At 52.7% G+C, this 12594-nt stretch overlaps 1 protein-coding gene across 3 annotated transcripts in view; it reads left to right on the top strand.

Annotated features, from left to right (window-relative positions):
- The window catches only part of ATP2B4 (ATPase plasma membrane Ca2+ transporting 4), a 95834-nt gene that overhangs the window by 52367 nt on the left and 30873 nt on the right, over positions 1–12594 (top strand). For all 3 annotated transcript variants that reach the window (XM_006218482.4, XM_015251345.3, XM_006218483.4), the window contains exons 3-8: positions 5816–6013; positions 6624–6881; positions 7353–7478; positions 7916–8038; positions 9197–9232; positions 10754–10915. In XM_006218482.4, the coding sequence (XP_006218544.1) occupies positions 5816–6013; positions 6624–6881; positions 7353–7478; positions 7916–8038; positions 9197–9232; positions 10754–10915 (903 nt within the window). The remainder of the gene's footprint in view (positions 1–5815; positions 6014–6623; positions 6882–7352; positions 7479–7915; positions 8039–9196; positions 9233–10753; positions 10916–12594) is intronic.

Genomic DNA, 12594 nt, shown 5'->3' with positions numbered 1-12594 from the left:
CCTAGTGATGTCTGACCTAGCCCCACCCTTTCTGGGCCTGAGCTGGCTCTGATAAGAGGTGCCTCTTCGGGAAGCTGGCCCCCGCCCTTCCCTGCTGGAGCCAGGCCACCGAGGGCTGGGCTGTGGCTCTCCTCCCAAGCCCCGGGCCCTGCACAGGCTCACAGCACACGCAGATTTTCCACAGCTGCTTGCTCCGCGTCCTGCCAGCCGGGGCAGAGGCCGCACGACTCCCCAGCGTGGGGTGGGGGCGGTGACCTCACAGCCTGACATTCTTGTCGCCTCTCCCAGCTCATGTGTGCAGTCTGGCTCTGGGGGCCAGAAGTACTCCCGATTTAGGTGGGGCATTCTCTCTTGTGTCCTTGGGGACAAGGTTTCCTCTCATTTTCTTGATGTATTTCTAGGGGAAACCCTTTTCCCGTGTTTCCAGCATTCTCTCCCTGCCAAGTCGTCCTTCCCTTCTTCAGGAAGCTGTGTATTTGAGAAGCCACTGCAGAGATGAGGGGCTAAAACCCTCTCCTGGGCTGGGCAAGTATTTGTGTGAAATCACAGCCTCTGAGATCGGAGCCTGGGAGCATCTTGGGGACAGGAAGAATTGGATTGGAAAAGCCCCAAACTGGGGACTGGCCAAGCTCCCGGTCCCACATGGCTTTCCCGTGCCATGCCACATGTCAGAGAGGATTCCCAAGTTCCCAAGGCTACTGGGCTCACAGCCCCAAACTGCCCCTCCCTGCCCTGGGCGTGCTGGGGGCTTGGTGCGACACTTGCCTCCTTAAGGGAGCTTATTGCAAGCGCTTAGGGTGACTTAAGGTGGAGCAGAGGAGAGAAAAAGGCAAAAAGCAAGTAAAGGTGTGACTTCTAAGTCATCTAGGCAAGAGCAGCGCATGACTTTTCTGTCTTCCATAATGTGTCTTATTTCATTTGCTTGGATCCAAAAAAAGGCTAATCATGGAACTTTAATCGAGTACAAAAATCATAGGTTGGACTCAGACATGGGGTCACCATCCCTGAGGACAGGAAAGAGACAGGACTCATTCACCCCAGTGGTAAATAGAGAGTGTGGACAGGACGGACATGCCTAGAGGTGCAGGGGCAAGCAGCACGTGCGCCTGCCCTGAGCTGAATAAAGGAGGGCGCCCGACCATCCCTGCTTGCCTGGGACTGAGGGCTGGTGATTACAAGGAGGCAGGAGCGTCAGTGCTGAGACCTGGAGGGTCCTAAGCAAACCAGGACAAGTTGGTGACAGTAGAGTGAAGCCCGAGCTGCGTGCGGCTGCCTCCACACGCTGCCCCCTCCGTGTGTAGGTTGGCATGCAGCTGCTTCCTGGGGAGCGGTAGAAACTCTGCCACATACTCGAGCAGTTACATAACCTCTCCTGGCCTTAGTTTGCTTGTATGTAAAATGGGTTAATAGCAGGCACCACATTGGGCTTTGCAGTGTTCAAGTGAGAAGATGCGAACGTGCCCGGGGAGGCATCTGGCCCAGAGTAATCACTTAAATGTGAACAGCCTTATTTATTACTCATTCATGCAGCTCATTCAACAAATTTGTGGGCGTACTGTGTCAGGCGCTGCTCTAGACCTTTTGGAGGGGGATGGACAAACGGAGGATAAATACATCACATAATCTACTGGGGGGAAGACCCCTAGAGGGAAACGATGGAGCAGGAGAAGGGGGCGCGAAAGTACTGGGGCAGAGACGTCCGCGTTCAACACGATGGTCAGGGTCTTCACTGAGATGGTGGCATTGGTGCAAGGTCGTGAGGGAGGTGAGGGAATGAGCCCTACCTGGTGAAGAGGAACCCGAGAAAGGAAACAACTGGGCAGGGGTCAGCAAAGAGAAGTGTGTCTCATGCATTCGGAGGAAGGCAGGAAGGCGAGCTTGGCGGGATCTCAGTGAACAAGCCAACGCAGCAGGAGGTGAGTAAGGGGTGGGGGCTGGAGACTTCAGGGCCATCATAAGGTCTTTAGTGCCCAGTTTCACTCCAAGTGGAAGCCACCAGAGACTCTGAGTGAGTGAGTGTCATGAGTTGGGCTTGGAAGAGATCATTCTGGCTACTATGTTGAGAAGAGACTGAGGACAGGAAGGCAAGGGTGGAAGAAACTCCCCTGTCAGACAGTGGCCGTAACTGGGAGAGAGATGGCCCGGCTTGGACCAGGACGGGAGCCGTGGGAAAGGGGAAGTGAGTGGACTCTGGGCATGTTTTGCAGGTGAAGCTCATCTGACTAAATGTACCAGTAAGTGGATGAGAGAGAGAGGGTCCAGGGTGATTACAGGGCACTAACACGAGAGCAGAGGGGCAGGGCTACCCCAGCTTCTAGCTTTGGCCTTCATTAGGCTGTTGGGATGTCCTTACAACGATCTCTAAATCTGATGTCTTGGTTTGCCCTTACAGTCAGCCACTCGCCCTTGTCAAGGAGGGAACAGCATCTCTTCCCTTTACATTGTGAGTCCCGCTTCTCTGAGAAGCATCCCAGGGAGATTCACAGATGATGAGAACTCCTGCTTGCCTCGAGCGAGCCTGGCCTCCAGCCCCGCAGCTCCAAGTTGGCACAGACTTGCTCTCGGGTCCCTGGAGGAGAGAGCCAGCAAGGCCCTGCCCTCTGGCAGCTCTGCCTCTCCCTGCCTGGGGACCAAGTGCGCTGCCCAGAAGCGCTCCTTTCCCAGGCCCTGGTTTTTCTTTCCTGCTGAGAATGGACTTCGCAAAGTGGTGGAGGCAGGGAGCCTCTGGGAAGCAGCCCAGCTGCTTCTAGTGCCTTGGCCGAACCCGCTCCCCTGCGGGGCTCTGCTGTGCCACTCCGCTGGAGGCCGGGGTTGGGGGGTGCTTAGGGGAACCAGGAGGCCGGAGGCCTGGGACAAGACCATCAGGCACCACTTTTCAGAACAGCTCCCTGCTTCCTTCTCCTGGGCACTAGCGAGAGAAAGTGGTCCCCAGTCCCCGTGTCCACAGTCGTGGATGCCAGTTCACACCCCCGCTTTACCCCCAGGCAGAATCCCCGGGTGGACCTGGGGTACCTCTCCTGGTGGTTTCCCTCTTGGGTGGAGAAGCGGAGGCCGTCTCAGAGCCTGCAAACAAGACTCCCTTGGTACCTATCTTCCCGTTTTCAAAATCTTTTTCCATCTGAATGACTTCCTTAGTTCTAGCCCAAATCTCTCTCCTTGCCATTTAAGGTAACACTCTTGGGTCCTATTCAGTGGAGATGCCCTCATCCCCGCCATCGGAGCAGCCCTTCACGTAGACTGAAGCTCCCTCCGTGTGAAGCCACAGGGAGTGTCCCCATCCTGAGTCTAATGCTCCTCTGCTGCCGGTCTTTTTTCCAAGACAAAGTTTGCCTCCCCCTGCCGGTGGGAGCCCATCAGATCGTGTGGCCAACAGCTCCCAGGGCCAAAACCAAGGTTAATTTGCTGCTGTGTGTGAACAACTTGATAAGTGCCACCCGGCATTAACTGAACTTACAGGATTTCTCCCCGTCCCTTGAAGTGCAACCCCCTTGGGGCCCGTTAGAGGGGCCTGAATGTAAGGAAGACACTGGGCCTAATTCGGCCTAGCTCTGTTTCTCTCTGGGCCGCGCCTAGAAGATGTGGGTGTCGCCATGCATGCGCGTTAGGGGCGCTGATAATCAAGGACTGTGTACTCTAGCTTCCTGGCTTCGTCTTTCTTCTCTTCTCATTCAAGCTGAATACTAGTACTTAATACTGGTGCTTCCTTAGTACTCAGTCTAAGTAGTGCTTCTTAGCGCCTAGCACATCTGCAAGTGCTGTTGACTGAGATAAACGCACAGCCTGAAAGTTGTGGGTTATGTTTTATTTGGGGACGTTTCTGAGGACTCGAACCCCTTCCAGCCCAGGATGACAGCCTCTCAGGTCGCTCTGAGGCACTGCTCCGAAGAGGTAGGGGGGAGCTAGGATATACAGGGGCTTTACAGCAAAGGCCAGGTAGTTGGAACAATGAAAGATCACCTGTTATCTAAAGAAAACCAGGCATCTCAAGTTAAAGAATTTAGCGCTTTTCTATGTATGGGAGGAAGCAAACATTTGGCTCATTGAATTCATTCCTTTGGCTATCTAGGGCCAGTGTCCTGTCCTGTCCTTACTCTGAGCCCCCTCAGGGTGCACCATTATGAGTGGCTGCAGAGGCAGGGCTGCAGGCCTGTCCTCACTAGGGGGTGGCGGCAGCCGCTGATGACTCACTGGCTTCAGCGTTCTTTGTTTACTGATGTGGTTTGCAGTATTGTTCGTTCACAGTACGTAGTACTTAGTAGACCAGTAGTACCTTTTAGAGATACATGTGTTTCTGTGGTTAGTAGACCAGTAGTACCTTTTAGAGATACATGTGTTTCTGTGGGTGTGTGTGTCAATGTGAGTGTGCCTGCGTGTGTGACAGCCTAGGATGGATATGTGTGCTTAAAGGAGGTGCCCAAAGTTGGAGTCTGTGCTCTGTTGATCTCCCAAAGCCATTGGAACTTGGAACCAGCACAGCTGGTTGGGCTCTGTCCCCTGGCCTCCTAGTGTGACCTTGAGCAGATAGCTTATTCTTTCTGGCTCTTCCGTATGAGCCAGTGGGTGGAAGCCAGCTCAGTTGTTAAATCATGACCAGCATTTACATGTTAATGTGAGAGCAGAGCTCTGTGTGAGTCCCGGGAAGCAGGTCAGTGTTTGTGTTCTCCCGCTGGAGCCTGGAGCGGACTCAGTGAGGAGGGGATGAAGGTTTAGGTCGGGGTTAGCTGACCCTGGAGACCAAGAGGAGTGAGTGGCTCTTGTGACCACCTTGTCTTGGTTTGCCTGGCTTTAGACTGAAAGTTGCACATCCCCCGAGTCTGGGGCACACTGGTGTGGATGGTCACCCTAACTGGATCTCATACTTGGGCAGATCAGGAAGCAAGGGATCTTTTTGTTTTTATTTTATTTTTCAATTTTATTAGGTAGAATTATTACAGTTCGAGTGCACATGCACATTATATTGCATGTAAATACATATATACAGCATACTGCAGTTTTTTTAGTTTACATATATGTACTGATTATTATTTCTAAGAACAGATTAGAGCTTTGGCTTTTTAAACTTACATAGTCATCAAAGGAATAAAGTCAACTACAAAACAAGAATCAGCAGAATGCAGTAATCCAGTCATAAAGGACAGTCAGATGTGCTTACCTAACTGGATCTCATACTTGGGCAGATCAGGAAGCAAAGGATCTTTTTAAAGGGATCTTTTAACTGGCTGCGGCTGCTTCTTTTTTTTTTTTTAAGCACCTTTAATGTGGTCTGGTTCCTGTACAGTAAACCACACACATTTCAGATGTACAATTTGATGAATTTTGATGGATGTACACACAGTGAAATCACCGCCACGATCAAGATAGCTGACATCTCCGTCACTCCCCAAGAGGGGCATATTTCAAATTCCCAATTTACCCCTTCCCACCCTCTTTACCCCCAGTGACCATAAGTTTGTTCTCTATGTCTGTGAGTCTGTCTCTGCCTGGCAGACAAGTTCATTTGTGTCATCCTTTTCAGATTCCACAATGTAAGCGATATCATACAGTATTTTTCTTTCTCTTTCTGGCTTACTTCACCTAGAATGACAATATCCAGGTCCATCCATGTTGCAGCAAATGACACTATTTTATGCCCTTTTACGGCTGAGTAGTATTCCACTGAATACATACAGCACATCCTCCCTACCCAGTCAGCAGTCAGTGGACATTTGGGTTGTCTCCATGTCTTGGCCACTGTAAAGAGTTAACGGCCTTCTTCTCTCATTCATCTCTGCCCCTCTTTTCTCACTCATTCGTCCGACTTGCATCTCTTTTTCAGGTCTATCTGGGAACCCTACAGACCTAGAAAAACGTAAGCAAGTGTTCGGGCAGAACTTTATCCCCCCGAAAAAGCCCAAGACCTTCTTACAACTAGTGTGGGAAGCCCTTCAGGACGTCACACTCATCATCCTGGAGATCGCGGCCATCATCTCCCTGGTCCTGTCCTTCTACCGCCCCCCTGGGGAAGAGAACGAGCGTGAGTGTCGTCAGCAGCCCCGCGTGACTGTGCTCTGGGTGCCTCCCACCCCCACCAAAGAGCACTTGGTATTGGTGCTGACAGATTGTAGCTTAACAGTTTCTCACCATTATCCAGAGTGGGTTCCCCAAAGGAAACCAACAAGTAGCTAGTAAGCTATTCTTCCAACCCGGCCTCTTCTCCATCAAATCCTTGCTCAGAATGTCATGACTCCTGCACCCTCATTCAACCCACAAAGCCCTGCGTCTCCGAGTTCCCCGTATCCCCCCATTTATCTGGCTTTATGGGAAGCAGCCGTGGGAGCCTGACCATGTTGGCAGGTCGTAAGTTCTTTATATGTGACTTGCTTGTAATTTGCGTTGACACGTTTCCTGCTGTTTACTCGTCTGATTCTTCTGAGTGGACATAGTTCCACTGGCGACGAGACGCTGCCCAGCCCTGCTGTCCTCTGGTGCCCTCGGAGGACAGCTGTTCTACCCAGAAGTTTTCTTCTCTGTTGCTCTCTTTCCCTGACTTCCCATTCCGGGGGATTGCAGAAGCACTACCCCCATTTTAAATGTCATCGAAAACCCCTCAGTGACCCTTCCTTTCTCTCCTTTCCCTGGGCTAGAGTGTGGTCTAGCCGTAAGTAGCTCAGAAGACGAAGGGGAGGCGGAAGCCGGCTGGATTGAGGGGGCAGCCATCCTGTTCTCTGTGATCATCGTGGTGCTAGTGACTGCCTTCAATGACTGGAGCAAAGAGAAGCAGTTCCGCGGGCTGCAGAACCGCATCGAAAAGGAGCAGAAATTCTCCATTATCCGAAATGGTCACATCATCCAGCTCCCGGTGGCTGAGATCGTGGTGGGTGACATTGCCCAAATCAAATACGGTGAGAGCTCTGTGTTTCTTGGACCTGTGCCACCTTCCCTATTTGAGGACCAGGTCCTTTGGCATAAGGGGACTGGGAATTACTGAGGATCCAAAAAGATAAGACCCCCAAATTGTGTTAGCTTCTAGGTTGCAGTTTAAGGAGGTTGTGGGAAAGAAATTCAAAGAAGGTGTAACTGAAACTCTTCCCAAAGATTGTGAGGTTATAGGTTAAAAGTATATAACATTCAGGCTATGGGAAAGTGCTTGGGGATCAGTAACTGTTGGAATTTATAACACCTGGAAAGGAGTCTTATCCTGGATTGTCAGAGCTGAAGTTGTCTTTCAGAGGCTCCCCAGATACTCCCTGCACCGTTGCCCTGTAGGGAGGGCCTGTGGGAGCAGCCCTGAGATGGGGGTTGGATGGTCCTCGCCCTCCACCAGACTCCTACCTACCCTCTGTCTCTGTTGCCCCTTCTGCTCTGTGTACTAGGCGACCTGCTGCCTGCAGACGGGATCCTGATCCAGGGGAATGATCTCAAGATTGACGAGAGCTCTCTGACCGGGGAATCGGAGCATGTCAAGAAGTCCCTGGAAAGAGACATCATGTTGCTCTCAGGTGTGGCCTCTGGTGACCCCAGTTCCCTTTCTACCTCCCACTAGACAGACCACAGAGACCTTATCCAGACCTGGCTCTCTCTTCTCACCCTGCCCCATCTCCCGCCCCAAGGTTCAGCTGGGACAGTGGCATATCAGTGGAAATGGTGCCAGTACCAGAATACTGGGGAGCCTAAAGAGGTTGTCTGTGAGCCAAGTGCCGGAGGGGCCGTGGAAGGGCTCTGCTGGCGGGGGTGGAGGGTGGGGCGAGCGGCCTGCCCCTACAGCGGTCAGGCACAGCGCTCTCCTTACCCGCCAGCTGACCTCTCCCTACTGTCTGCTGAGCGTATCGCTGCCTGTGGGAGAGGAAGGGGGGCTGTTTTTCCCCTAAGTTCGTGTTTCACACCGAAGCGTGACTAGGTACAAAACAACGCCTCTCCCATCTTCTTCCTCGCGTAGGGACCCATGTCATGGAGGGTTCTGGCCGGATGGTAGTGACTGCTGTGGGTGTCAACTCCCAGACTGGAATCATCTTTACCCTCTTGGGGGCCAGTGAGGGAGAAGAGGAGAAGAAGAAAAAAGGTAAAGGGCTTTCAGGATGAGCATCCCTTCCCTTCCGGCCCCAGGGACAAACTAGGAAAGGGAACGGGTCTGAATGAAGTACCTAGCCGGAAGAACCTGCTGGAAGATGAGTACAGACATCCAAACCCTGTGCCAAGATAGAGGTGTCGTCCCTGGCTCCCCCAGTGCCCTAATGAAAGCCAGATCCTGGCTCTAGGCTCCCAAATCAGGTTGCATTTGAGCCTCAATTCCTGTGTCTGTTGCTGGATAGCAAAGGGATGAGGTAGAAAGCCTGCCCCAAATGAGCTGGTGAGGTGCTCTGGCCCCAAACACCCTCTGTGTAGTCTTCCAGGCCCCTCCCTTTCTTCCTAAGACATGAGGGATTATATGAACCATCAAAGCTGAGGGAAGACTGTCCAGGAGAAGAAACTGGGTTCCTGCTGAAACTGTGGGCTGTCAGCGGAAGAGAGACATGGCCAGGAGAGTGGAAACAGAGAGGGAATGTCTGCGCCAGAGGCAGTCCCGTCTTTGCCATCCACTTGTTCCCGGAAGAAGGAAAACAGAAGGAAAAAACCCCTGCACCAAATCCACATCTTCCCCGGAGCTTTCCTTCTTCCCTTGGAGGAGAGAGGGCGCCCTCCTGCTTGGCTGGAGGGCCATCCTGGGCTGCTTAGTGGAGGGCAGTTGATGAAAAGGAGACACAACTCATTCGCTCAGGAGCTAGACTGCTCGTTTCTGTAGCTGCCGGCCAGTGAGTAAGGACGAGGCCGGCCCAGTGCTGGCGAACCCATGTGGAGGCACCTTTCAGGGCCTTTGCCATCAGGCAGAAACTGTTCAAACCTCTCGCTTCCTAACCCCCCACCCCATTTCCCCAAGTGACGTGATGACGTCGGGCCAGGAGCACCCTCCCAGCAGCAGCCGTGCTCCAGGAGAAGGCAGCTCAGAAGCGGGCGTGCTCTCACCCGCGTACCCGCGTGGGTCTGGTCCGCGTTCCGGAGATCCGTGAGATCCTGTAATGAGATGGGTGTGAACAGAGATGTGAGCTTCCTTCACGTTCCCCCCCGCGACTCACCCCCTTTCCTGTTGCCCTTCTGGGCTCTGAGCGGGACCAGCAAATTGGATATCTGATCTCTTAAGAGTCACTTTAGGTCTCCACTTTTTTCTTTCTTGTTCAAACAGGTAAAAAACAAGGAGTCTCTGAAAATCGCAACAAAGGTAACCTCTCCGCTCCCTCGTTTACCATCTCTGCCTGCTCACACGCAAACCAGACCTTTCCAGGCCATCTGCCGTCTCCCCTTGCCTCTCCATAAGTCTGTTGTCCGCTGCTGTGGCCCAGATGCCCTGTCCTGAGGAAGGTGCAGAGATTTGGGGGTGGCGGCAAGCTCCCAAACCCGATCTAAGACGGGGCAACAGCACCCTCTGCTGTTGGCGCCAGGAACCTCATGTCAAGGTTTCTCTCGGGGAGTACGTGGGATCAATCCCTCTTTGCAGGGTGCCGAGCTCCCTGCCTCACCGCCCTAGGCTGGATTCAAACACCAACCAATGGTCGTCAGCTTCTGGGCCGGAAGACTTCGGGGCCCTTGTGGTGGAGGGAGCTGGGATGGGCGGTCCCTGCACCCTCCTCTTGCCAGCTTCCTCGTTGGTGTCCTCTTCTTGTCCGGATTCCTTCTCTGCCCGTCTTGCCAGGGATGGAGAGAGCTCCTTTCTCTGTGACTTTCTCTCCACAGTCTGTTTTCTTCCTCCTAATCGGATGTGTGTTTCTTTTTTGGAGGCTGTGTTTTACATCCTGTCTCTGTCTTGTTTGTGAGTCTGACAGCAGAGACGTTATCTCAGGACGGGCATCGAGCTCTGCAGGGGTGACGCTGCGGGGGGTTCGGAACTAGCAAGAACTGCTCTCTTGAGACAGCTCGTGGAGATTTTTCCCTTTTGTAACCCACATCATAGTAGTCCTTAGAAATAAAGTCATCCGTCGGAGGACCAGGACTCCACAGAAATAGTTCTTTAATTTTAGATCCCTTTAACTCTTCTTTTTAAAGCAAAATGGATTTATATGTCTGTCTTTATCCCTGCTTTCTCTTATTCCAGGGGGTCCCTCACACCAGCTTCTTCCCTTTCCCCCAAAGATTTACCCCTAGGTCCCACTCTGCACCTCCCTGCCTTCGTCAGCCAGGGGAGAAAGGGGGTTTCCTTCCCCTATCGTTCAGCTAATATAAGAAGGAACTGGAAAATGCCCTGTGTCTGAGATCTGGTTCCTCCATGGCAGTCTGCAGAGAGAGAAGGATGAGCCATTCGAAGAGCAGAGTAGGACCCTTGTGCTCTAAGAACATCTACCAGCCTTTCCCTTCAGCCCCTTTCTGCAGTGAAGATTCACTATTGTGAGCACTGAATTCCAGGAAGGATGGTTGCTGGTCATAGCATTCAGCGGTGTGACTAATCCTCTTGCTGGAAGAAACCTGGCTTGGGGCTCTGAGGTTGCGCCAGGAAGCTGCCACTGAAGGAGAAATCCATACCCTGAAAGCACCCATTTCCCCTCTAGTTGTTAGAATATCATTCCAGAGGCCCTAGTAGAGGGTCGGAGGCAAGCTCCGGCCAGGCAGGGGTGGCGGTGGTCAGCTCTGACGCCGGGGTCCAAGGCGAATTCCAGGAATAAGGCAGAAAGGGTTGCTGGTTTCCACCCGCCTGCTACTCGCTGCTGCTGCCTTGCCCGCTCACCTGTCCCGTTTGTGTGCACTCTAGCAAAGACTCAGGATGGGGTGGCCTTGGAAATCCAGCCACTCAACAGCCAGGAGGGGCTCGACAGCGAGGAAAAGGAGAAAAAGGCAGCCAAGCTGCCCAGAAAGGAGAAGTCGGTGCTGCAGGGCAAGCTGACGCACTTGGCTGTTCAGATTGGGAAAGCTGGTGAGTCGGAGGAGGGTGGAGCCGTCTCGGGGTCGTTCCTCCGTGCTCTTCTGGATCCCCGCTGCGCTCGTGGCCTTCTTTCTACGCCAGCCAGGTCTGGCAGAAAGAAACGGAAAATTCCCGAGTGGCTAGTGCAGTCCAGGTGGCCGTGTCCCCCTCTGCAGCCATCTGGCCACTCCCTAGGCTTCTGCAGAGAGAAGTGTTTCCCTGCGTGTCAGGGTAAAAGGCCCAAACAGATGGGACGTGGTGAGCTTGTATCACTCAGGGAAGATTCGCATTAGCAAGAAGGAAGGCTTTGATGACTAGTCACCTGTCTCGTGTATGAATGGGCTTGTAGATTCCTTAAGGGTAGAGAAGGCTGCTGTATGCCGAGGGCAGTTCCCTGGCCAGGCACGGAGCAATCAGTTCAAAATGAGGACTGGAGGGAAGAGGAAGACAGTGACGAACGAGGCTCCTTCCAGAGCGGAGGTCACTAAGGCACCCCTGTGTATCGTGAGAGGAAGTGGCTTCTCCATCACTTGCTTCTACACTCTCTCCGGCCTTCTTTCAGCGTTGGGGTGGCTTGGCGAGGGGGTTGCAGGAGGGAACAAAAGGAAGTTGGCCCCTTCGGTGGACGTGTCCCTTCAAGTACAGTCTTTTTCCACTATTTAATTATTTCCTGACCCCACCTCTGTGTTTATTACAGTCAGTCTAGTCCAGTACATTTCTGTGTGTACAGTTCACCTGGGATCTTGTTAAAGTGCAGACACTGATTCAGGAGGTCTGGGCTTGGGATCCAGAGATTCTGCATTTGTAATAAGCTCCCCGGGCGAGGCAGGTGCCGCTGCTCTGCTAAGCACGCACTGAGTTAGCAGGGGTCTCCACTGTCCGCTGCTGCAGCTGCTAACCGTGTGTGGCTGCTTCCGTTTAAACGCAGGAAAGTTAAGCCCAATTAAACGTTTAGCGCCTCAGTCACGTTAGCCTACTCGAATTGGTCAGTAAATACATGTGGCTGGTGGCTGCCATATTGGACAGCGCGAACAGAGAACATTTTAAGCGTCACAGAGAGTTACTGGACAGTGTGATTCTCACCCATTCATTCAGTTCCAGCCCCCAGCTCATTCGGACCTCCACCACATCTTTTGCATGTAGACGATGCACGGGTGAGAGGAATTACAAGCTTGGAGGCCAGTCACTGAGCCTGGCACACAGGTCTGAAACATTAAACAGCCCCTGCCTAACCCCTCCTGTTGTGCTCCTGATGCCTGCTTTGTTCTTTAGGGAGTCCAGGCCACCCGAGGGCTGGCCTCTTGTCCCCTCTGTTTGTTCATTTCACACACCAAGCGAGACCAGGACTCTGGGGCGGCAAGTGAGATGGCCTGCACCACCCTGAGAGTGAATGCCTCCTTAACTGTTGCATCCTAGATGCCTTGCTTGCCTCAGCTTTTAGCCCTGACCCTGAGGATGCAAAGTACAAAAGAATATACTTTCGGAGGCAGGGAGGGCATAGCTCAGTAGTAGAGCATGTGCCCAGCACGCACGAGGTCCTGGGTGCAATCCCCAGGCCTCCATTAAAAAGGAAATAAATAAACCTAATTGTGTAACCCCCAACAACAAATAAGAAAAAGGTAAAATTTTTTTAAAAAGAATGTGCTTTCATTGATATAATCACCTCTAGCCTTGCCCTCATTCCTCTGAAT

The sequence above is a fragment of the Vicugna pacos genome, chromosome 23 (assembly GCF_048564905.1).
Source record: "Vicugna pacos chromosome 23, VicPac4, whole genome shotgun sequence".
In the NCBI taxonomy this organism is placed as follows: Eukaryota; Metazoa; Chordata; class Mammalia; order Artiodactyla; family Camelidae; genus Vicugna; species Vicugna pacos.
This window is presented reverse-complemented; position numbering and strand designations above follow the sequence as displayed.